At 39.5% G+C, this 24,856-nt stretch overlaps 1 protein-coding gene across 3 annotated transcripts in view; it reads left to right on the forward strand.

The window, feature by feature from the left end:
- The window catches only part of MYH11 (myosin heavy chain 11), a 54,216-nt gene that overhangs the window by 20,919 nt on the left and 8,441 nt on the right, over nt 1–24,856 (forward strand). For 2 of the 3 annotated variants that reach the window (XM_030958014.1, XM_030958016.1), the window contains exons 5-34: nt 3,303–3,405; nt 5,033–5,053; nt 7,278–7,370; nt 7,775–7,838; nt 9,058–9,156; nt 10,139–10,282; nt 11,676–11,771; nt 12,152–12,270; nt 12,442–12,594; nt 12,761–12,934; nt 13,106–13,279; nt 13,702–13,816; nt 14,425–14,621; nt 14,779–14,900; nt 15,014–15,083; nt 15,225–15,385; nt 16,200–16,308; nt 17,205–17,336; nt 17,618–17,824; nt 18,178–18,315; nt 18,973–19,096; nt 19,538–19,709; nt 20,301–20,513; nt 20,640–20,784; nt 20,882–21,088; nt 21,888–21,992; nt 22,095–22,247; nt 22,677–22,925; nt 23,166–23,378; nt 24,053–24,265. In XM_030958014.1, the coding sequence (XP_030813874.1) occupies nt 3,303–3,405; nt 5,033–5,053; nt 7,278–7,370; nt 7,775–7,838; nt 9,058–9,156; nt 10,139–10,282; nt 11,676–11,771; nt 12,152–12,270; nt 12,442–12,594; nt 12,761–12,934; nt 13,106–13,279; nt 13,702–13,816; nt 14,425–14,621; nt 14,779–14,900; nt 15,014–15,083; nt 15,225–15,385; nt 16,200–16,308; nt 17,205–17,336; nt 17,618–17,824; nt 18,178–18,315; nt 18,973–19,096; nt 19,538–19,709; nt 20,301–20,513; nt 20,640–20,784; nt 20,882–21,088; nt 21,888–21,992; nt 22,095–22,247; nt 22,677–22,925; nt 23,166–23,378; nt 24,053–24,265 (4,285 nt within the window). The remainder of the gene's footprint in view (nt 1–3,302; nt 3,406–5,032; nt 5,054–7,277; nt 7,371–7,774; nt 7,839–9,057; nt 9,157–10,138; nt 10,283–11,675; nt 11,772–12,151; nt 12,271–12,441; nt 12,595–12,760; nt 12,935–13,105; nt 13,280–13,701; nt 13,817–14,424; nt 14,622–14,778; nt 14,901–15,013; nt 15,084–15,224; nt 15,386–16,199; nt 16,309–17,204; nt 17,337–17,617; nt 17,825–18,177; nt 18,316–18,972; nt 19,097–19,537; nt 19,710–20,300; nt 20,514–20,639; nt 20,785–20,881; nt 21,089–21,887; nt 21,993–22,094; nt 22,248–22,676; nt 22,926–23,165; nt 23,379–24,052; nt 24,266–24,856) is intronic. The other variant, XM_030958015.1, reaches the window with a different exon arrangement.

A 24,856-nucleotide genomic window follows, 5' to 3' on the forward strand; every position in this document is an offset into this window, starting at 1 on the left:
AGTCCTTGGGGAATTGTTTTGTAAGTAAACCCGTAGGATCAGTGGGCTGGCTTCTGACACAAGTCTCCAGTGGGATACAGCCGGTCTAGGACAAAGCTTTTCATCGTGTTTGCACATCTCATACTGCAGGACAAAGGCTGCCAAGCCCTAATGTGATTTAGAGCACCTCGTTGAGTGCCCTGCGCACAGGGGCTTCCCACAGTGCCAGCACATTGGGATTAAGGGATGTGTGAACGGGCAATTCTTGTGGTTCATTGCTTACTGAACAAATGCTGAAAATAAATTCTGCTGTTGCTTTTCAGATGTTTCCAAAAGTGGAATTAAGCTAAGTCTCATATCATAATACTAACATGGAAAGCTTTCAAATTTTCAACAACAACAACAAAAGAAAATACACTTTTAAAACTCATTTTTCTCAGTTGTTCTCAAATGTACAAGAGTCCTAGTTACACCGCAGGCTCCACCCCAACACTGGGGCCAATCTGCTAGTGTCACCTTGTTCTTCTTTGGAAATCTATTCTAGCTGAGATAATTTTCATTTAAGGTGAAGATAATGGAGTCACAGAGGATTTGGTAGCTCAAGAGGTACAAAAACTCTGTTATAGCTGAGCACTATATATGTGAGTTTATGGGCTTCATAGGACCTGTGCTGAGGTCCTAAAACAATGACTGGCAAGCAACGAGGGCAGGATAAGTTGAAGTTATACCCCACATTGTGAGAGTGGTATTTTTAACAGAGCAAGCCTGTTAGTCTAGTGGAGCCCTTTGGTCTGGGAAAGCCAAAGAGTTTCTTTGGAGAAAAACTTGCATAGGAAGTAGCTGAAGTACTGCTGTTGGACTGCTCAGAACAGTGCAACTTGCTTTTGATCTTCTTTTTTGCATTGGCCATCTGAGCTGGGTGCAAAGAACTGCAGGAAAAAAGACTCATCTTTAAAAATTCAGTCACTGAGCTCAAGAGAGAAAGCAGATTTTAAAACAGGTGGGATTTCTCATACCATCTCACAATGGAAGTTGGTTTTGCCCCCTCAGAAATGACAGTATTTCAAGGCAGGTGCAGAGGAAAAACCTGCTGTGCATGACCAATTCTGTTACAACTCAATAGCTCTAGGAAGAATTTCATCCACCTGTGAACGAAGACATTCAAATGCTCTCCTCCACCTGGGTCTCCCTGGGTAAACTTCTTATTATTTAGAGGCATTGACCTGACCTAGCCATTCTTCCTCATTGATAAATTTACAAACACATTTCATCACTGAGGGGAAATCAGATGTCATATGGCTGTGATACATCCTTCAGAGGATCAGGGCTACTAATGTTAAATGGATGCTGTTTGTCAGACCTGTCTGTTTTCATGAACATTTATGACTGATCTGATATGTAGAAAATCAGAGGAATTCATCAGCAAGAGACATTATTCTTCATTAGTTATTGACCTTGGAGACTTTCTTCCTAGTTAACCTAAAGCAGTTCTGTGTTTTTTCTATTTCACGCCGAGGAACTTTTTTATTGTCTATTTCAAAAGAAAGTTAAAGCCTCAAAATCTGTCTGCAGAAAACAAGAAAGCCCTCAGCCTGTGCAGAAGCAAAGAGTTAAGGAGCATTACTGTTTGATGGGATAATTACAAGTAAAATGATGCCATATATGGTAATACTCACAGGGATTCAGGGAAAAGCCAAAAGATGGGCACTGTTGCCCTGGGAGAAAGGAAATGCAATGATGATGTGATGAACTACAAATAACCCTTAATAAAATGGAATAGTTCAAAGCCCAGGGTTTGTTTGAAGAAAGTTGTTTTGGTTGTTTTTTTTCCCAAAGAAACAAAGATGTAAGGTAGATTTACTTGAAAAGTTTGTATGCATAGGTCTTCAAATTGGTGTGCTTGGTTTGGAATTGTTCCCAGGACACTTAATTTTTATCAATAAAACATAGAAATGTTTTAGCACTGAAGCCCAGACAGAGATGAATCCAATCTCTAAACTGTGCAAATTAACCCAGGTCTTGTGAAAAGGAATCTATTAATCTCACTTATTTGTGGCTGAAATGCTAAAAGCCAGAAGAAACAGTTCTTATCATGTTGTACCTCAGGCAGGAATTGGTTCTGGTCTCCTAAGGTTTATATTAATGTCATTCTGTATTGAAAGTTCTGCCCAGCACTTCTCTATATTTTTATGTCCATTTATCACTGGTCCTTTGGTAGGGAAAATTAATTCCTCTATTTCCTAATTAGGAAAAGAAGCAGAACTGCAGTGGATTCAGCTAAACAGTTGCAGACTCAAAAAAGCTGATAAATATCTCTGGGATTTTTGAATGTATTGTTCTTTTATTTTTCTAAAATCTATTTTATTATAGATCCAAAGAAAGAGAGGTTCAGCTTAGATGGTTGCTCTCCTCACAGCACCAGCTCAGTTGAAAAACCTCGTTTGTCACATCCACACCCACTTTGACTGCTACGCAGGACAGTATAATAATATTTTTGTGCATATTATCATCAGAGCCAGAGGTATCTGAAAGGCATAAGATGATGTAATGTAACAATTAGAGAGGAAAATTGGCTGGAAATTTCTATTGAGAAAAGACTCTGTCAATCTGTGGTTTGAAAATCACTCTTTTACTTTAAGAGAGGGTTTAAGATTTGTTAATAAACTTAACCTGGAAGTCTTCCAAGAGAGAAAAAGTTACCCCTGCCTTCCTACTTCCCAAGGACACTGCATGGAGCAGAGCTGGGGTGCCAGTTCTGCTGGTCAGACAAATCCCCACCATGTTCCTTGTTACCCAAGGAGCAGGGACACCTCAGGCAGTTCCATTCCTGGTCCCACTGAATTCAAGGAGCATCTCAATACCAAATTCAGATGAGGCAGGATCAAGCTGTTAGTCTACTTTAATGCAGAGTTTCAGAAGAGAAAATCATTGTATTACTGCTGATGTTTTCTTTTACTGCTGTATCACATCATAGTTAGTGTTGTATTTTTTGATCTTAAAATATAAGCAGACTCCCTGCCAACTCCACTTCTCTTAAGTGTTCAGATGCTGCCAAAGCAAGATGAACTGCTGTTCAAAAATGTATCATGTTTTATAATTCCCTTAAATGGCCCAATGTGCACTCAAAATACTACCAGAACAGAGATATAACTCTGATAATGCATTCTTTGCAGGCTGAAGTCAGGTGCATTTGTGAGGTGCTGCTCTGGGGTAAATAAGAACCGAGCTGGGCAGTTTCCAGCCCTTTTTTTATACACTATGTACATGGCAGAAGGACTTCACTGGTTACCTACCTTCTTTTGTGTTATTTTCTTTCCCCTCAGAGGTGAATCTGGTGCTGGCAAGACAGAGAACACCAAGAAGGTCATTCAGTACCTGGCTGTTGTCGCCTCATCACACAAGGGCAAGAAGGACACCAGCGTCACTGTAAGTGAGCTCCTCCATCCCCAGCTCTCCCCAGGCCTCTGGGGCTGTGCTGAGGTCACTCTGCAGCTCAGGGACTGGGGCTTGTCCAACAGGGGCATATTAAGAGTACACAATTATGTCACAGCTCTATGTTTATGGAAGAAAAAAATTGTTTGACACCATCTTAGGCATCAAATCAGAATGTACTTAGGGAGAACAGAAATATTCATAGTTTTCCATAGGCATAGCACCTATTTATATCCCAGTATGAAGGCCTTGAAGTCTGCAAGGGCTCAAGTCCTTGTTTTACCCTTGACCTCTGCCAGCTGAGAAGTTTGGGAAAGCCTGTAACAAACACATTGTCCAACTGCATCACAAAAATGTATGCCAGCATTTAAACTTCCAAAGTTTTGATTGGATTTGTTAATAAGTTTTCTTAGCAACTAGCAAAGAGTCCCAGTATAAAACTTGTCTTTTTTTTTTACTGCTCTGTCAGAGGTAACAATTCTGAAAGGCACAATTTTTTCTAAGTGCTTTGTTCCTTCAAAACGTGTAATAGTCTTGCTTGAGAGACTAAAGTTAATTTTCTTACTTTGAACCATATACCTGCCCAGTTCCTGGAGATCGTTACCATGGCTGAGGCTCTCAGCTGTCTTTGCTCTTCTCAGTGATACAACTCCGGGTCCTACACAATTTCCAGCCTTTCAAATGTAACTCAAAACTTCTGCAAAAAAATGAAGCAATTCACTTTTATCACAAAACAGGCTTAATTCAGGACAACATTTCATTGTGTCACAAATACAAGATTGGGTACAAGATAAGTAATTAGTAGAGAAGTGGGAAATAATGTAAAATTCTCACAGCTGCCCCTGCCCATGTGTCAGCAGAGCACAAGGTGTGCAGCCCTCTCTCTTCCACCACAAATAACTGGGATTTTATGTACAGTGGATTCTAATTGGGAGTAGGGGAGGGAGCAGATGTCCTTTTGAGTAGTATTTTCTAGAAATCTGTGATTTAATTTAGTGGAAACAGTCCAAGACTAATGTTTAATATTTAATGTTTATGCAAAAAAATAATTTCTTCCTATTGATTCCCTGCTCAGTAGCTGGGGGAAATGAACTTGGGGTGCCAAGGCCATCCCTAACTGCAGACTGCTCTGGGGAATTATGTAAGCCTCAGGACCAAATTTGTCCTGAGACAGACTTGAAGGCAAATATCCATCAGAGAGGAGCTGAGAAAAAGTCTAATTTGTTCTATATCATGCTGACAAATAGTAATTCAGTGGTTGGGACTACTGACACTGCAATTTCAGCCATTAAAATATAATGAATAGCAAAATGCACCAGAGAAGAACTAGAGATTTATCATAAAAATATTTGCCCTTGTCTGGTCCTGAGAGACTAACCTGGGACTGGGTCCAAATCCCATCTCTTTACCATAGGATTTTTCTTTTCTTCAGTTAATATGCTCTAAGTATGTTAATGGTATTTGTACCTTTGGTATGTCTGCAATAGATTATTCATATCTGTATTCCTGGTTTATTTGCATGGAAACTGTACTGGTTATTTTAATACAGGAAAAACAATAAAAATATCTGTCTAATGGAAATTATACTGACACTTGTTTTATACCATGTTATTCAACACAGCAAGGTCCTTCTTTTGCCTACGTGAGTAACTTAGACTGTTTGATGTGTGTTTAAGGCACTGAGTGTAGATCTGCATGCTATTGTTGCACCCCAAAAATTTAAGAGAGATTTTGTTGAAATATGTTGTATGGTATGATAAAAAGCAACAATAGCACCAAATGCTCTCACAAATCAACCCTAACTGTGTCAGGCCCCATGGTAAAGAATGAGGTCTGACACAGGCAGGGTCATCTTTCAAATATCACTCTCTTCTATATCTTTGTGTGTGTTCAAATTGCCATAGTTTGAATTAAATTTCCCACAATCCTGGAAGAGCCACTCAGCCTGAAATTTAACAATGTGGTTTCTGAATGAAATACCCAAACACTTTCTGTGCTTCAGGTTGAGGTTTTTAGGACTGTTGTGAAATAATTCCTAAACCTCACGGTGTTTGATTTGTTTGGCTGCATGCTTTCCATTTGTTATTGCTTGGAATTTTCCATTTCCATGTAACTGTTGAGAATTGTTCACCACCACAAGAGTTAGCATGTTCTTAGCTTGCTGCTGTGGCGTGTACCAGAGCAATTCCCACTGCAGCACCTGTCTGCAGGTGTGTTACAGGCCCTCCTCTCTGTGTGCCATACACATAGCAATGCTTTGGGAATACAGGCAGGTTTGCTGGCACATTCTTGGTGTTCCTGTGCCAGGCAAATGAGATTTATTTTCTTTTATGCAGTCTTTTTTGCCCCACTCAGACTGCTTCCTCTCAGACTTCAGCTGTGACAGTGTTGCCCCTTAGTTAATTTAGTACTTCCTTTGACAATCTCTCTGAAAATAAAAATTCTTTCATGGTTGGCATGGGCAGCTCTGTGGAGTTTGGTGGACTTACAGCTGCACAAAGTGCTGAAGCCAAAGTTTTATCCCCAGCTCTATGGCATAGTTCAGTTCTCAGTAGAAGCAGGTGGTGTCTGTTTCATTTTAACAGACAAGGTTCTATGTTAGATGCCGCCATCTCATTGCAGCAACACTCTTTGCTCATACTGGAGTTTTTAAGTCTAGAGTGTAACTGGACAGAGCTGCCCAGTACAGAGAATCTTCAGGGACTTTTAGGAATTCATTTCTTATTCTGGGATTCCTGTATGAACTTGTTAGGAACTCTGCCTTCCCTCTTCCACCAGCTCTTGGGTAGTAAGCTTTTTAATGATATTTTTGAGGAAGCTCTCACCATTGACACAGAAGTTACAAGGCATTCAGAAGTGACATTTAGAAAAAAGTTACCATATTTACACACTAATTGGGAAGCGCTTTCATTTTCCAAATTATTTCCTAGATTCAAACAAAATATTGCCTTAATTTCTACTTAAAATTATTTAAATCATATCTTATTATCTATCAAGGACTTTTTCCTTTTCAGGGTGAGTTATTTGAAATAATGCATATTACTACAGAGTAATACTCAAAGAATAGTGTGGCAAAGTAAATGTGAATGTAAGTGATCTCATAGGACAGAGTTGAATGAACAGTTTTGACAAGCTGTATACATATGCAAAGTATTTTTTCAAGTTCATTGGTTTGCTTAGAAATAGGATTAGGTAAATATATAGCAATAAATGCATGCTTGTTTCATTGCATGATTTGTTTCCTCAGCAATTACTAACCACAATTAACAATATAATATGAAGATTGTGTGTTTGCATGAGAACTCATTATCCTAGTTTGAAATAAATCAATGCAATTCCATATTTAACCTATGTAGCCTTGCATGGATCATTATTAATAGATCTGATAAAATCTGCTTTGTAGCTTTGTGCTGCATTACATTAAAATTATTCTCAGCAAGTAATTCTAATTACATTGTCATTTGCTAGCAAAGGGTCTCAATAAACTAACTTGGAAAAGACATGCTAGAGGTTCCTTTAAGAATATCCCTCTAAAAAATTACATTAAACTGGAAAAAGTAATTGACACTGAATGACCCTTTTTTAAAGAAGGCCAGTCGTGATGCTAAACAGATTAATAGAGTTTGATCTGTCACAGGCAACAAGGCTGGAAAAGGGTCATGTATACAGGGCAGCACTTAATTGCACAAATAGATAAACATGAAGTTTAATAGATAATTAAAACAAATCCACATGAAATGCAGTATTCAGCAAAAAAAAATTAGAGACTTAAATTAGATCTCACCTTTCTCTGCCTTTTCTCTGAGTGTTAGTTTCAATAAAGTAATTACAAATTTTAGTGTTAACTGCTTCTGAATGAATTTTAGGGTGAGCTGGAAAAACAGCTTCTCCAGGCTAACCCTATTCTTGAAGCTTTTGGAAATGCCAAAACTGTGAAGAATGACAACTCCTCCAGATTTGTAAGTAGGAGAAATGCAGTTTGGTCTGTGGGTCCATGTGGGTCAGCTTTAGCAGAGAGAGTTTCACAGATCCAACCCTGTTCCCTCACTGACCTTGTGGAAATATCAAAGTAGAGGAATGATGTTGTCCTACCCCTGCTTCCAAAGCCTAGTCCAGTAGGGAGAACTCCTTTCCCTCTAAGTACCTGAACAAAGTGTGGGGGGAATCTGTACAGAGGGAATATCAGAGAAGGTCACTTCCTTTGAGGCTGTTCCACAGGTCACCCCAGCAGGAGGGAGTCAAGCATGTTATTCCAGGGAGGGTGATGTACACATCTTATGGAGCAGGCTAAATACTGGCTAATATTGGAAAACCTGGCACTTCCTGAAAGAACAGCCCAATTAAATCTTCTTTTCATTCACAGGGCAAATTCATCCGCATCAACTTTGACGTGACGGGCTACATTGTGGGAGCAAACATAGAGACTTGTATCCTTTGCAGTGAGCTGCACCAGGCTGGGAGGAAGGCACATAAACAAGTTCACTGCATGTCTAAGAAAGGCAAACACTCCTGAGGGTGCTGTAAACAAAGAGGGAGGGAAGTGGCCCCGTTTGTGCTGATATCAGCTTCTGTCCTGCTCTCAGTTTTTTGTTTCCAGGGATGTTTTCTCAGCTATAGGAAAGGGAGCTATTCCCCAAATACAGCTTCAGGAACTGGACAGCCCATACCTAAGGCAGTGACAAAGGACATTTTTGTGTCCAGAGGATTTGTCTTGCCTGGATGCTAAATGCTATCTGCTGTGTCAAATAAAACACCCAGAGCAGTGAGCTGTGTATCAATAACCTCGATGTATTTTTTCAGGGAAAATGGACTGAGAAATTCAGCTCAGTCTGACCTTACTTGTCAGGAATGTTGCCTGTTCCCTTGGTATGTTTATGAGCTAGTATATTTTAATGAACATATTAATATGCAGGTGGTTTCCTCAGTGTTGCACTGCTCATCTTTGCATGTAGAAAGAGCTTCTTGCTCCAATAAATGCAAAAGAATGATGCAGCTCTAAAAAACTACACTTATCCCTTGAGTGTGGAATCAAGCAACAGTTTATCATTCTGCTCTTATTTTGACAACTGATCTTTAGAAAAAATCATTAACATTTTAACATTTTTTGTCTTAATTGAAGTTTTATCTACAGCACTTTAGCTTTTAAAGAGTGAATCACTGACTGATATTGAAATACTTACATTATTGATAACTTCATTTTTATTAGCTTATAGTCACAAAAATGGTCCATAAATAGAACTTGATTTTATTGCTTTTATACCTACAATACTCACCTCAAGAACTCTTTTTTTCTAGCAGCCCTACCATATGTTGGAAGAATTATATTGGTGCTTCATTTTCAAAGTGATATGAGTTCTATTGTGACTATTAGTTCTGGATCTTGGATTTTATAATAATTTAGGTCTATTTTGCTTACTGCCATGATTACCAGCATTTACCCTGCAACAGCAAGTAGGAGATCGATCTGCTTATTGTAGTAATCATTATACCAATACCATAGCTCCTGACACAGAATTAGACACATATTCATGTTAGACAAGTACATGGCAAATATTTCAACAATGCTATTGATGGTTCTGAGGCTGATGGCACAATTAAGAAAGGACTGAATCATGTTATTGATTTTTTAACGCACTTTACAAACAGATTTGCTTGAAAAATCCCGTGCAATTCGTCAGGCTAAAGATGAAAGAACATTTCACATCTTTTACTATTTGATTGCTGGAGCTTCTGAACAGATGAGAAGTAAGTTCCTTACTAATGATTCTCTTATCTCATTGAATAGTCTGAGCAATGGCTTGCCTAAGTATTTATCTTAATTTCTGTAATTACATGTCCTTCAATCCTTACTATAAATAAACAGCCATAGAAATACCTATGTATTTTAGCTAGAGAAAACAATTTTCTCAAGTGAATTATAAGAAAGCATCAATTCATGTCCACCTGTTTGAGGCAGGTTGTTTGTAGTTTACAAGATATTTTAATTTACAGGAGATGTAGACCCATTCAGATCCCATCTTGAATAATAGCAAGAAGATAAATTGGGAAGAGTTATTAATTGCTTTACACAAAAGAGATTGGGGGTTCCAACAAGAATATCAGCTCATTGTTTTAAAATAAATTAAGATAATGTCTTTGCCACAGCATGTTATTACACTGTGAAAGGCAGTTTCAGATTTATTGGAACATCATGGTTCAAATATGATATATTTCCCTAAATCACTCATTGCTAAAGAATGTATAAAACAATGGGTTACTCTGTATTTCCCCTGGCTTTTATGTTCCTTACCTAAGAATTTGTTGTTGGCCATAGAATAGGGTTGAACAGTCTGTTAGTTTGGCCCACTTTGGTTGTTACCTTGTTCCATTTTTCTTATTACAGGCAATGAATCCCCACAGGGAGAGGCACAATTCTGAGTAGGTTACATATGGCCCTCAATAAAAGTATTTTGGGAAGAATGGCTCAGATTTGAGTCCATAGGAAAAAGAATTGCCCCAAAGTGCAGAGATGTTCTCCAGTCATTAATGAGAACTAGAAAATTAATACCATCAAAGTAGTTGTTAAATAGTTATTTTGATAATATTTGACCCTAAACTCCTCATACAAGCAGATTTTTTTCTTTTGGTTATAATTTTGGGGTTTTTTCTGTTGTTCTACCTTAGAAGAATTCATGAACTAAGAGCATTAAGTAAATGCTCTTAAATAAGCTTTTCTTCTTCTTTTTAGATGATTTGTTGCTGGAAGGCTTCAACAATTACACCTTTCTATCCGGCGGCTATGTGCCTATTCCTTCTCAACAAGATGATGAAATGTTCCAGGAGACCTTGGAAGCCATGAAAATTATGGGCTTTACTGATGAGGAACAGACATGTGAGAATTGTCGTCAACACTGTATTCAATTTACATCTGCAAGTGACACTACATAGAGATGCAAATGCAGAGGTTAATTCTGTCCAAAATACTCACTTTGCAAAGCTAATTTGTGTTTATGAAAGGGAATATTTCTCATTGGAACCCCCTACATATCCAAAAAGAGATTACTGTCTAAACCAGCTCAACAGTAATGACCATTTAAAGCCATTGTTCAGAACTTTCCAACTAGCATGAAAAAATTGCAAAATAATCTGATTTATTTTTGACAGAAACAGAACAGGCTCAAATAGCTCATATGTACTCACTGATTCAGAAAGAAGAGAAATAAAACCAAAGAGCATGAAACAACAGCTAAACTGTCTTGAAAATGTGGGCCTGCCAGAGACATCCACCTGCATAGCTTTTACCTCTCAGTGCTGCTGGGAGTGTGCAGGGCTCTCAGATGCAAACTGCCATGTCCCAAGTGACACCTGGTGGCAAAAGCAGCGCCCTCCCATTGCTGAGCCTTGCAGCAGCTGCAGCAGCAGTAGAAGGGCACATCCCTCACCTGCATCAGTGACCCAGGGGTGCTGAGCAGAACCCCAGCCCTGCTCAGCCTGGATGATGGTGCTGGTGCACTCTGCTCTGCTCCTGCCACTACTGCCGTGGACAGCAGCATTCTCCACTGCAGCAACAGGAGTCATTCTTTTGCTGTCTGAACCCCTCTGATTTCATGCTCTAAAATAGAAGCCCATTAGGAAAATATTCTTCTCTTGTATAAATTAGATAAATTTACAGATAAACAAACAGAATTCCCCAAGTTGATACAACCTCATCTGTAACATATCACTAGATTTTACTACCCCAGATTAGGTGGCATCACATTTATGTATATTTTAGTTATCAAACATAAATAAATACCTCTTCTGGATTTTGACATTAATCCTTTTACAGACATGTATACATTTGATTTTAGTTGCACAACAAAATATCCCCATGTCCCTGAATAACTGGACATTCAGAAGCGCCACACATTTTTGAAGCTGCTGGTAATTCAGATTTATTTTTTATTTTAAAGACTCTTGAGTGACTGAGCAGGGAGGATGCTACAGGCACTGTGAGTGGGAGAAAAATTCCTGAGATGTGGGGATCTGCCTGGGGAGCCAGCATAACTTACTTGAGGTGCTGGTGTTCCCAGCCTGGCCCATTTGCTCCACTGCACAGATTGTGGAGATTTTTGCTCAATCAGTTCTCAAACTCCTGCAGTTTTAAGGCACAGGCCTTTAAAACAAGCCTCACTCTTTCCAGAGAGGTACAGACCATCAGAGGCACTACAATGTTGTTGCAGAGAACAGAGTTTTCAAAACATGGCCATTCTGTTCCTCATTTATATGATCTGTTTCTCTTACAGCTATTCTGAGAGTTGTTTCATCTGTCCTACAACTGGGTAATATTGTCTTCAAGAAGGAGAGAAACACTGATCAAGCTTCTATGCCAGATGATACTGGTATGATTTTCCACTTCAAAATTTAGTTAACATTAAAAAATTAATAAAACAGCAACTGAATAAGCACTCTTTAGCAATATTTTTTATTTAATTGCTGTTATGTGTGTAGCTCTCAGGCTTTCAAATATAAACGATGCTTAAAATCAGCTCAGTTATTATTACCTTTTCTAGTAATCTTTAATCTATAAATTGGTGAATGGTGAATTTGTTGCCTGGATCACAAATGTTACTTTTATAGTGCCATCTCTTGTATGTACAATAGAGAAGCTTTAAAGGAAAATAAATAATTCTGCATACTTGCTGAGCTACTCATATTTCCACTTACTGACCAGCTAAGATGCAATTCAGTCAGAAATAAAATCTCACTTTTTTTATTCTAGCTGCACAAAAAGTGTGCCACCTGATGGGGATTAATGTGACAGATTTCACAAGATCTATTCTGACCCCAAGGATCAAGGTCGGACGAGATGTTGTCCAGAAAGCTCAGACCAAAGAGCAGGTACCACATGCACTCTGCTCTGCTCTCCTGAAGCTCTTTTCCCTTCTCCAATTTCTATTTCTCCTTATATCTTGTCTAAAGGGAAACATCTGTTTTCTGTCTCATTTCTACAGAAATTAACAGTTAACTGGGTTTCTTCTTTCACTTACAATCTCCTCTGACCTTTTCCAGGCAGACTTTGCCATAGAAGCTTTGGCCAAGGCAAAGTTTGAGCGTCTGTTCCGTTGGATCCTGGCTCGCGTGAACAAAGCTCTCGATAAAACAAAAAGACAAGGAGCCTCTTTCTTGGGGATCCTTGACATTGCTGGATTTGAGATTTTTGAGGTAGGTACTGTGGAACACAAGCTGACTAAACTCATATAGATCCTTAAATTTTAATTATTTTAATATGCAAAAAGAAACACAAAATAGCAAATACCATCTTGTCATTTAAGTTCACTCTTGAAGGTCTCTTTCTAACATTAAAAATTCACTGCTTTCCTCTTCACAGATCAATTCCTTTGAGCAGCTGTGCATCAACTACACTAATGAGAAACTTCAGCAGCTTTTCAACCACACAATGTTTATACTGGAGCAAGAGGAATACCAGCGAGAGGGCATTGAATGGAATTTCATTGACTTTGGCCTGGACCTGCAACCTTGCATTGAGCTGATCGAAAGACCAGTAAGATTCTCTCTCTGTAGGTGGGATACTACAGAGGTATCAGTTATGTGTCAGTACAACAAGAGATCCTTTATTTCCTGGAAGGATCTGTAACCTCAGGGGTGAGGAAGGTGGTGCTCTGTCTGTGCCTCTGCTTGTGATGATTCTGATCTGACACCGCTTCCATTGCAGACCAACCCTCCTGGTGTCCTGGCTCTGCTGGATGAAGAGTGCTGGTTCCCCAAGGCTACTGACACGTCCTTTGTGGAGAAACTAATTCAAGAACAAGGCAACCATCCCAAATTCCAGAAGCCCAAGCAACTCAAGGACAAAACAGAATTCTGTATAATGCACTATGCAGGAAAGGTACTGGACAGATTGAGCTATTTTGACTTAGGGAACTTTGGTTCTTTAATACCCAAAGGATCAAAGAGAAACTTTTTGGTATCTGCATTGATGAGATATGGCTTTAATTATGAAATGTGCTTATTTAGTGTTTTAATTACACAACACATGAAATAAGATTTGCAAATCATGGTTGTGCTAAGCTCACAACAAAAATTACCATCACTAAGGTTATTGAAAATCCAAGTGATTTGGAACCTTTTCTAGCAAGCAGACTTTTTAAAGACATCAGTACATGTGAGAATAAATACTCAGCCCTCAACCCTAGAAACCTTTGCACATTATTTGTCTGATTTTGTGTTAATACAGTGCCCTGTGTTCTTGGACCTCCAGATTTCTTATCAAGAAAAAATTTTTGATGTAGCACTCACTGTTCCCTGCAGGTTACCTACAATGCAACTGCCTGGCTGACAAAGAACATGGATCCACTAAACGACAATGTGACCTCTCTGCTGAACCAGTCTTCAGACAAATTTGTAGCAGACCTTTGGAAGGATGGTATGAATCACAAATCTAAATCACTGATGGGGTTTAAAGAGAGAAACTCCTATCAGAACTTTTTGACAGCCATCCCTTGCTGGTAACACACAAGTGTGAACGTGATAAGCATAGAAGAGACTGAGCTAAGACATAAGAATAATGTGTTCTAAAGACATCATTAATGAAAAAATTCATTAGAGAGTTTTAAGCACTATCAAAAAATTTCCTTAATATTATTCAGCAACAAAATAAAAATTATTCATTACACTGTTAAAGTGTTGCTGAACGTGTAAAATTGTAGACCTCACTTAGCAGAGGTTATTGTTAGGTTTTATGAAGGCTTTCATGTAAGTTCTGTGGAGTTCTATTTAATTCATGGACATAATAAAATATATTCTAGGTATTCAGTCGCTCCATTCTGTCACTACTTAACAAAATCCACATTTTCATCTTTGACAGAAGTAGACTATTTACCCAGAAGGACTTCTAGTACATTTGTCAGAATGCTTCTATTGCATAAAAAATATACCTGTTCTCTTTGGCAAGCTGCAGTGTAACCATGGCAGTGACAAGTGTGATGTGAGGCAAGGAGAGTTTATTTAAACTGTTCCATTCTTCTATTTCAGTGGACCGTATTGTTGGGCTGGACCAAATGGCCAAGATGAGTAGTGAAAGCTCACTCCCCAGTGCCTCAAAAACCAAGAAAGGCATGTTCCGTACTGTTGGACAGCTCTACAAGGAGCAGCTGACCAAACTGATGACCACCCTAAGGAACACCAATCCCAACTTTGTCCGCTGCATCATTCCAAATCATGAGAAAAGGGTAAGTTTCAGATGCTCGGTTTTCAGACTCCTGCCATTTACTCCTGTCGAGCTGCTCGCTGTACGTGGCACAGCTGAGCAATGTCTTCAAACACAGACACGTGGATGGTAACATTTTTGTAAATCTGTGTTAAAAATACCTTCTGTTCCCTTTTCAGTCTGGCAAGCTTGATGCCCATTTAGTGCTGGAGCAGCTGCGCTGCAATGGTGTCCTGGAAGGGATCCGCATCTGCCGCCAGGGATTCCCCAACAGGATCGTCTTCCAGGAGTTCCGCCAGCGGTACGAGCCCTCAGCCCCAGCTCTGCCCTTAGCAGGGCTGTGCTCCTGTCTGTCTGTCTGTACCAAACCACCCAGTGTGTTTCAGCCTCCCTAACATAAGCATCTTTTGGCAGATATGAAATTCTTGCTGCAAATGCCATTCCTAAAGGATTCATGGACGGGAAGCAGGCTTGCATACTCATGGTGAGGAAAGCATTTTTGATTTATTATAATCAGGCCTATGCTTTTTATATAAAAGCATTGAGACTGTACAGAAATGAGAAGTGATTTTTAGTACCCTAAACCTCAGCACTGGAGTTAAAAAATCTCCCTGTTTTCCTCCAGATGAAAGCACTAGAGCTTGATCCCAACTTGTACAGAATTGGACAGAGTAAAATCTTCTTCAGAACTGGCGTTCTGGCTCACCTGGAAGAAGAGAGAGACCTGAAGATCACAGATGTTATTATCACCTTCCAGGCCATGTCCAGAGGCTACCTAGCAAGAAAGTAAGAATATATGCTGACAAATAGAATGTTTTCTGCAGCAGAGTATCTGGAGGGGCCTTTAGTGTTCCATAGAACAAACTGAAGCTACTGAGACATTTCATTATTAGTTATATTGCATTAGAGCTTGTGTCCAATGAAGGTTTCACCTCCAGCCCAGAAAAGTCTGATCAGTGTAATTACAGGGAAGCAGTTACACTGTGAGGCTGCTCACACCCCTCTGTACAATAAGCTGAGACAATGACCCATCATTTAAACATCTATGTGTTGATACCAGCAGGAAAGGAGCATTCTAAGCTGTTACTGGAGTCATATGCACTACAAGTAGCAGCACACCTGGCATCTATAAAACATAAAATAATTTCTTCCACAGCTTCAGTGTGGAGCACTGATCATCTAGCATGATCTCAGTTAATGTACGCCACAAAACTATCAACAATAATGCCTTTTTTATCTGCATACTATCAAGGCTTTCCAAAAAATATGTCTCAAGAATGATAATCAGTGCAATATCTGAGTGCCTGTGTACTCTGGAAAGGTGTTCACACACAGAACTAGATCTATACATCTGTGCCTACCCCTGGAATGCAAACAGCCAAAAACTAAAATAAAATATCAGACAGCTAACCAGAGCTATCACCCTTCCTCAGGAAAGCACGGGCACTGTTAAAGCAACAAAAGAATTTGTGCCAGACTCCCCAAACCATGTGCCTCATCAGCAGAGTCTCATGCCAGAGTTTCTTTGCTTAATGTGTGTACCTTGCAAACACCTTCTAGTCTCAGACTGAACCAATTTGCTTTGTGTTTTTAATCACAGAGCCTTTGCCAAGAGACAGCAACAGTTGACTGCAATGAAGGTTATCCAAAGAAATTGTGCTGCCTACCTGAAGCTGAGGAACTGGCAGTGGTGGAGACTGTTTACTAAAGTGAGTGACTGCTATCAGTAAATCTCTCCTCAGTTTTCCAAAAGAAATTAAATGCACATGATACCAGGGTACATCTTTTCAGGCACACGCCTTGTTCCAAAGCCCATTGCAGCTGGTGGCAAGAGCCTCATTAGTTTCACAAAATTTGGGGTTAGAGATACCCTGGATAGTTCCACAATGCCATTAACATTAAAGCTGGTTCTAATTTGAAAAGAAAACAATCTTTTTAGGCAGAAATTCATAAAAAGGCAGAAATTCATTTGCATGCTTGGAGACTTTTTTAATTGCCACAACATGAAATAATTTCACAGGGGTGGATAATGAGAACACTGAGTAAAATGGAATTTTCCAAACATCCAGAGTGATGTATCTAAGGGGAACCAAGTAGCTTGGGAATTCCTAACTGGGACACTAAACATCTTCCTGCTGGGAACCCATGCAAATTAAGTCTATTTTCCTATTAAAGAGGCTTGGGTGTTTCAAGAATGGCCTTCAGTTTGGATTCAGAAAACTTTTCCTACTTGGATTGATAGCAATCTCCTCTGCAACCAGAAACAGGCAGTAACACACAGCTGTGCGTGCACATTGCCTTCCCATGCAGATGTAGCTTTTGTACATTATCAAGAGATGAAAATAAGCCTGGTCACATTTCAAAAGTGACTCTATCAGAGGCAGAGGTGCTCACAAGGCCCCAGGAATTAACATAGAGACAGCCAAGAGCAACATTGCTGAGGCTTGGAGCTTTAAAAATGTTCCCATCAAGCTTGGCTGGACAGTATCTATCCAGTCTTGAGCAATGACAGCACTACCATTAGTGCCAGTCAGTCCTTGAAGCACCATGCTCAGCAACACAAATACTGACAGGAAACATTCTTAAAAAACCTTTCCATTTCCAGGTGAAACCACTGCTGCAAGTCACCCGCCAAGAGGAAGAAATGCAGGCCAAGGATGAAGAGCTACAAAAAACTAAGGAAAGACAACAAAAAGCAGAGAGTGAATTGAAGGAGCTGGAACAGAAACACTCACAGGTGATTTACAGCTCTGAGCTGCTGGGAAACACTAGCTGTTCTTTTACCATGTCTAGAAACTGTTATAATAAAGGTGTCTCTCTCCTTTGCACTTGTGATTGTCTTCATAGCAATGGTCCAGAGCAGAAGGTCAGTGCAGACAAGCTCCCAATCACTTCAGTAAAGGCCCAACATCCATACAAGAATGTGTGGTAGAGCTGCCTGCCCGTACCCCAGGAACATCCAGTAGAACAACCAACTTGCACTCCAAGCATAACCTCCTCTCCATTTTATTTGTGCAGCTTGTTGAAGAGAAGAACCTCCTGGCAGAGCAGCTTCAGGCAGAAACTGAGCTGTATGCTGAGGCTGAGGAGATGAGAGTCCGTTTAGCTGCTAAGAAACAAGAGCTGGAAGAAGTCCTGCATGAGATGGAAGCCAGGATTGAGGAGGAGGAGGAGCGCAGCCAGCAGCTGCAGGCAGAGAAGAAAAAGATGCAACAACAAATGCTGGTAAGGAGAGATAAGTGACAAATAACTTGGATCTCACTGGGTCAAACAGAGACAGGAAAACCTCAGATCCTAAGACAGTGCTTGCTGTAGGATATATATCTGTGCTACTGAAGGACAATCAATTGATGCTCTTTCCTCCAGAGTCCTCTTCCTCATCTTCACCCTAATATTTTCTCTAAAACATCAAAAATCTTTCCTTCTATGTTGTCAAGTATTACAGATTGTCTAGTTCTTAATAAAAACAACAAAGTTTACAACATGCAGTAATAAACATTAAGCATTTTTAAGAACTGTAGAAGTAGTATTTTATTTCTAGAATTCATGTTTTGTGGGTTTCTTTTTCCCCCCTAAAGGACCTTGAGGAACAGCTGGAAGAAGAAGAAGCTGCAAGGCAGAAACTGCAACTTGAAAAAGTAGCAGCAGATAGCAAGATAAAGAAAATGGAAGATGATATTCTGGTGATGGAAGATCAGAATAACAAGTTAAGCAAGGTGAGTTCTGGGTCCACTTTCTTACTCTGAAAATAGTGAAAGTTGAGAGAAAACCTTCTCTTCCACTAGAACACCAGGAATACGCTTGGCTATCTAATCTCATGGATGCACAGTTACACCAGACCATCAGTCCTGCCTGTATCAAATGCATTTCTGATCATTTTCCTGTGCTTGTTTGAACAATCCAAAATTGTGTAAAACTACTCTGTTTGAGACCTGCTGTAGCAACAATATTTTCATGCAAAATATTTACAGCAGTCATGCACAATCAGTGGAAGACATGTCTTCTTACCCAAGAGCGGACTAAGTAATTCTCTTGGTTTGCAACTAATTTCAACAAAACTTCATGATTAAAACTGGAAGGTAAGAATGTCTTCCAGTACTTTTTAAAAGGGATTGCTCCTATAAACTGGGCCCTGCACTTAGCAGCCATCAGAGAGAGCACAAGATTCTAAGAACAACAGCTTAGAGAACATAGAAGTCATAGACACCCCTCCATAGCTCCTCTGTAACTGAATAATTGAAATGTATCACTACAATCTCAAGAAATACAGCATAAAAGGACAGTCTGTTGGACATTTTTGGTTGGCAGAGAGTTGATTTTTGATCACCAATGACAGACATGTTTGCTAACAGAAATATTTTATTTTTCTTAAGGAAAGAAAACAACTTGAGGAAAGAATAAGTGATCTAACAACAAATCTTGCAGAAGAAGAAGAAAAAGCCAAAAATCTTACAAAGCTCAAGAACAAACACGAATCCATGATTTCTGAACTTGAAGGTAACCTGAACAATAGTTTATCGGGGGTTTTGTAGAATTTCTTCTTTTTCCTTGGCACAGAACAAAAAACCTCAACAGAATCTGGAGAGAACTTTTTAAAAATGTGTGGGGTATTTCCAAACTTTTTATGCTGAACCCAGTTTGGTGATAATCACCAAAGCCATGGTGCCAAACAACAGAAACCTTTTATTCCTTATATCTAAAAAAGTAAAGAGAAAAATGAGGCAAAAAAAATGCTTATGTTAGAGAAAGAAAGATAAAGAAATTATTCTTCAGGATGGCTAGAAATAAGGCATTGCATCTTGCTCCAAAAACACAGTGATCTGTAGTTAAATGCATGGCCACACTGGAGGCCAGAAGCATTTGCTGCCTGAGTTTGAGATCAGATTAAGGACTCCTGGCACTACCACAGTCTGGTGACCAAAATCCCTCCCTTTCCAGTGCGGCTGAAGAAGGAAGAGAAGAGCAGACAAGAACTGGACAAAGCTAAGAGGAAGCTGGAAGGGGAGGCAAATGATCTGCATGAGCAGATTGCAGAGCTCCAGGCACAAATTGCTGACCTGAAGGCACAACTGGCCAAGAAGGAGGAAGAGCTGCAGGCTGCTCTGGCCAGGTACTCACTCCTGGGTCTGCACACGGTGGAAAGCCCAGGCTGGAACTTATCTTGCCCCTTCCCAGACACTGAGAAGTTCCAGCCATGAATCTCATCTCTCAGTTCATCCCCTCCATGTGCTACCCCATTTTCCAAATGTCCTTTTGTGAAAAGTAATTATGCTATTGCTTGTCCATAGACAAATAATCTATTTTATTAAATTACCCTCAGGTATCAATGAAAACTGCTCTTCCCATAGGCAAGGGCAGTGCTGTCAAGTATGATGAAATGTAACAATCTAATTCATAGGAAATAGACAAAAATTAATTAAGAGTCTGATCTTGATTCACTCCAGAATCTCAGTGGATTTTTTGTATAAATTTAAGAGGGAAAACACTAAACCAAAATTTATTTCCTGGATCAACTGATTAGCATCTCCAGACACTGCATCCAGCTAAAGTACAGCTGTCTAATCCTTTTTGCATCAGCCTCCCTTTCATTGGCACTTTCTTGCACATAACTTATAAATCTTCAGTGTATACTGACTTCCTCAAAGTGAAATAGTTATTACTTTTTTTAATTTCTAAAATGAAACATTCTTTTGTCAAAAAGGCTTGAAGATGAAACTACTCAGAAGAACAACGCCCTGAAGAAGATCCGTGAATTGGAATCTGTAATTTCTGATCTCCAGGAAGACTTGGAGTCTGAAAAAGCTGCAAGAAACAAAGCAGAAAAGCAAAAGAGAGACCTCGGTGAAGAGCTGGAGGCTCTTAAGACAGAGCTTGAGGATACTTTGGATACCACAGCCACCCAGCAGGAGCTCAGGTATGGATATGTAGCAAAAGGGGCAAAAAGGAATGTCCCCAAGCTCAGTTCAATACTGCCCACTGGCATTGCAGTAGGGCTGGAATGCTCTTTGCTGCTGCTCCACTGATGTGTGTCACCTTCCAGAGCAAAGCGTGAGCAGGAGGTCACAGTGCTGAAGAGAGCCCTGGAGGAGGAGACTCGAACCCATGAAGCCCAGGTCCAGGAGATGAGGCAAAAACACACTCAGGCTGTGGAAGAGCTCACAGAGCAGCTGGAACAATTTAAACGGGTAAACAGAAATCCATCTCACTGAAAACCACCCCCTAGATAACACAATTTTCTCCTAAAAATCATCTTTATTTATTCACTTCTTCACATGCTTGTAGGCTAAAGCAAACTTGGATAAGGCCAAACAGTCACTGGAGAAAGACAATGCTGATCTGGCTAATGAAGTCAGGAGCCTGAATCAGGCCAAACAAGATGTGGAGCACAAGAAGAAGAAGCTGGAAGTACAGCTGCAGGATTTACAGTCCAAATACACCGAGGGAGAGCGTGTTCGGACAGAACTCAATGAAAAAGTCCATAAATTACAGGTAGGAAGGAGTTTGATGCTTTGCTGTGACACCGTGGGACTGAGAAGCCCAGTTTATCTAGAGGAATTATAGCCCTGCAGCCAAAATGCTCATTTTTTGTCACCTTAAACTCCTACCTTAATTATCACACAATTAATCAACTACAACCACTCCATCTCATGGAACTGGGAGCTTTTAGTCTCGCCACCCTTCTGTATGTGCTGCAGTCTGTAATGCCATCACTGATTCAGTGACCATGATGCAGATCTGACAGTTTCTTTCTGTTTGTTCATTTTTGGGTGGTGGGGAAGATTGACAGGTGTGCGGCTTTTGGAAATGTATTAGACAGCTATTAAACACGTGTGCTCAGAAAAGATGACAACAAAAGGAGAATGCTCACTTAGCTACAGTTCAAGAAATAACCAAAGATCATTTTAAATGGTTCTCTGGTAGATGTTCAATGTCCAGATATAGTAATCAAGCTTATTGTTACATCTTATTCATAGCTACAGTAAGCTTTGCTTTATTATTTTAAGCTAGTGGATAAATAAGAAAATATAATCAAATGCATCAACTTCTGTCAAACTTGGGAAGAGGAAGGAAAATCTATCAAAATCCCCATTCTCCTTTGTAGTTCATTGCAAGGAACATACTATTATTGCTTTATGAATATGACTAGATATAGCATAGTAAATGCTATGGTAAACTAGGCAAAAAGGGCATTAGATAAGATTTCAGACAAATCTAGGGAAACTAAAGTTTAAGGAAGATTTTGAAGCTTTGCAAAATAACTGAGTTTATTCTCTGTGGCATCTTACAGGTGGAGGTTGAAAATGTCACCAGTTTGCTCAATGAAGCAGAAAGCAAAAATATCAAATTGACCAAAGATGTTGCATCCTTAGGATCTCAGCTACAAGATACACAGGTAAACTCGCATCCAAGATCAGCTCACCTACAGTATTCATAAAATGCACAATAAAAAGACCGAAACTAATGACTGTCTTGCCAATTGATGTGGTGACTGCAGGAGCTGCTTCAGGAAGAAACGCGGCAGAAGCTCAATGTGTCCACCAAGCTCCGCCAGTTGGAGGATGACAAGAACAGCTTGCAGGAGCAGTTGGATGAAGAAATAGAAGCAAAACAAAATGTGGAGAGACATATTTCAACACTGACAATACAGGTATCAGTGCCATAATTAAATCATTAGCTCCATCACTGAGAGCTGTGTTGGTAGTTGCAGAGGATCTGTAGAATTATCCTGGCACAGCACACAGACCTTCAGGGAATTTGTGCTGTTAGCCCAGATGGCACCAGTGGTGCTCCACAATGCAGGCAGCAGTCCCCCTGTCCTTTAAAATGTCATCCCTAGGACAGGTACAAATGCAAGGTAGCTCCACACATAGTCTTGCACACAAGTCCTGTATGTGCATCCTAGGGCTGTGCTCTGCCTCATTTTATGAAGGCTGGGTGATAGGTGACTGTCACCAACTTCACACAGGTCAGACTAGAAAAGCTTCAGGTCTTAGCTGTCTTCTGGCCAAGTTTTTGTCTCTCTGCCAAGTTTTGTTGTCACAGCTACAAAGATTTGTCCTCTGAATTCAAATTCCAGCTCTCTGACTCTAAGAAGAAGATACAGGAATTTACCACCACAGTAGAATTCATGGAAGAAGGCAAAAAGAAACTTCAGAAAGAAATTGAAAGTCTCACACAACAGTTTGAGGAAAAGGCTGCTTCTTATGACAAACTGGAAAAAACCAAGAACAGACTCCAGCAGGAGCTGGATGACCTGGTGGTGGACTTGGACAACCAGCGTCAGCTGGTCTCTAACCTGGAGAAGAAACAGAAGAAGTTTGACCAGGTATGGACTTTAGATTTTCCCTTGCTGTGTTATCAGGTGTCTAGAACTCACAGTGTGTCCATTGGGACACAGGGACAAAAAAATTAACTAAAATTTAATTATACAAGAAATGTTTAATTTTGTATTTATATGCCTTTATCAAAAGCAGAGGTTTTTCTCTGTCATTAACAACTGACAAAACAGCTGCAATAGAAAAGCCTGTTTCTAATGACCTCCTGTATTGACACTACCTTTTCACAGATGCTAGCTGAAGAGAAGAACATCTCCTCAAAATATGCAGATGAAAGGGACAGAGCAGAAGCTGAAGCTAGAGAAAAGGAAACAAAGGCTCTGTCCTTGGCCCGAGCACTTGAAGAGGCTTTGGAAGCCAAAGAAGAACTGGAGAGAACAAACAAAATGTTGAAAGCTGAAATGGAAGATCTTGTTAGCTCCAAAGATGATGTTGGCAAGAATGTAAGTTCTGGCCTTAGAACAATCTCCACAACAATAACTTAAAATAGCAGCTAAAAGAAGATATAATTGTTTCCAGTGTGGGAAATTCTCTGCAGAACACAAATCCATTCAGCAAGATTAGATATTTCATACAAAATTCAAAGGTTGTTCCATTTGTGACCAAACTTTCAAGGGACTTGGCAAAGTAACTGTAAGCTATGTTTATTTTTAACATAACTTCAAGCATGAAGAAGATTCTAACTGATTTCTAAATAATGTATTAGTTTATTACACTTCTTTGAAATGGTAAACTCTGCAAATCTTATTTTATTAGTTATATTTTACTCTGCCATCTGGCTTATATTTACCTACATAACTGCAGCAAATTTCCACTTGTGCATTGCCAATCACTTCTTTTATTACAAATATATGATTATATTACTTCTAATACTAAATAAATTAAATTATGATATTTGACTAGATGAAAAATGAAAGATTGGGATAAAGAGAACCTTATTTTAAGACAGTTTTGCAAGTACAAAATAAAACTAATTTAGCATTTTCAGTGTAAATTAGTTGATTGATTGTCCATACCTGATAGTTTCAAATGTGGTCTATACTGCAGGTATACTGTGTATAATTAGAATTATGCTTATTTCTCATAACAAATCTATTAAATTCTCATTGCTTGAAAGGTCCATGAATTGGAGAAATCTAAACGGACCCTGGAACAGCAAGTAGAAGAGATGAAGACACAATTAGAAGAGCTGGAGGATGAGCTACAGGCTGCAGAAGATGCCAAACTCAGGTTGGAAGTTAACATGCAGGCTCTGAAAGGCCAGTTTGAAAGAGATTTACAAGCCAGAGATGAACAGAATGAGGAGAAGAAAAGACAGCTCCTCAGACAGGTACCATTCCCAACTACTGCCTTTGTAAATATCTAACCAAGCCAGCTGAAAGGCCCCAACCTAGTGCCATTATTAAAGCACCTCACTAACTATAATGAAAAAAAAGCATCACATTTCCTTGAATATAGTGATTTAAAAAAAAAACAAGAAGAAGGAAAAAAGGGTTATTGTACTAAAGAAGGTGGGGGGGGGTCCCTGTTTCAGCAGCAGATGCACAGTTACCAATAAATGTAGCTATTTAACTCTACAATCAATATAGTATAAAACATATACTATATTGATATACAGTCAGGTGGTTCTGACAGTCAGAACAACCTTCCCTGTATTCTCAGTGCAAGTGAAAAAAAACCTTCTAATAGATCTGCATTCCCAAGGTACACTGGATGCATACAAAAGCACTGGAGATGAAAACAGGATAAATCTTATTTGTACAGAAGTGTTGGGACAGCAAGGACAACTGCTGTAGCCATCATCTTGTAACACATATTTCCATGAATACAGGACCCATTGTTGAGTCCTTTAAAAAACTTTTAACTTTGGGACAAAATGGAAATCTGTTTTAACTGCCAGGGAAGTCACAGTTAACAGAGA

Source organism: Camarhynchus parvulus, chromosome 14 (genome assembly GCF_901933205.1).
Source record: "Camarhynchus parvulus chromosome 14, STF_HiC, whole genome shotgun sequence".
In the NCBI taxonomy this organism is placed as follows: Eukaryota; Metazoa; Chordata; class Aves; order Passeriformes; family Thraupidae; genus Camarhynchus; species Camarhynchus parvulus.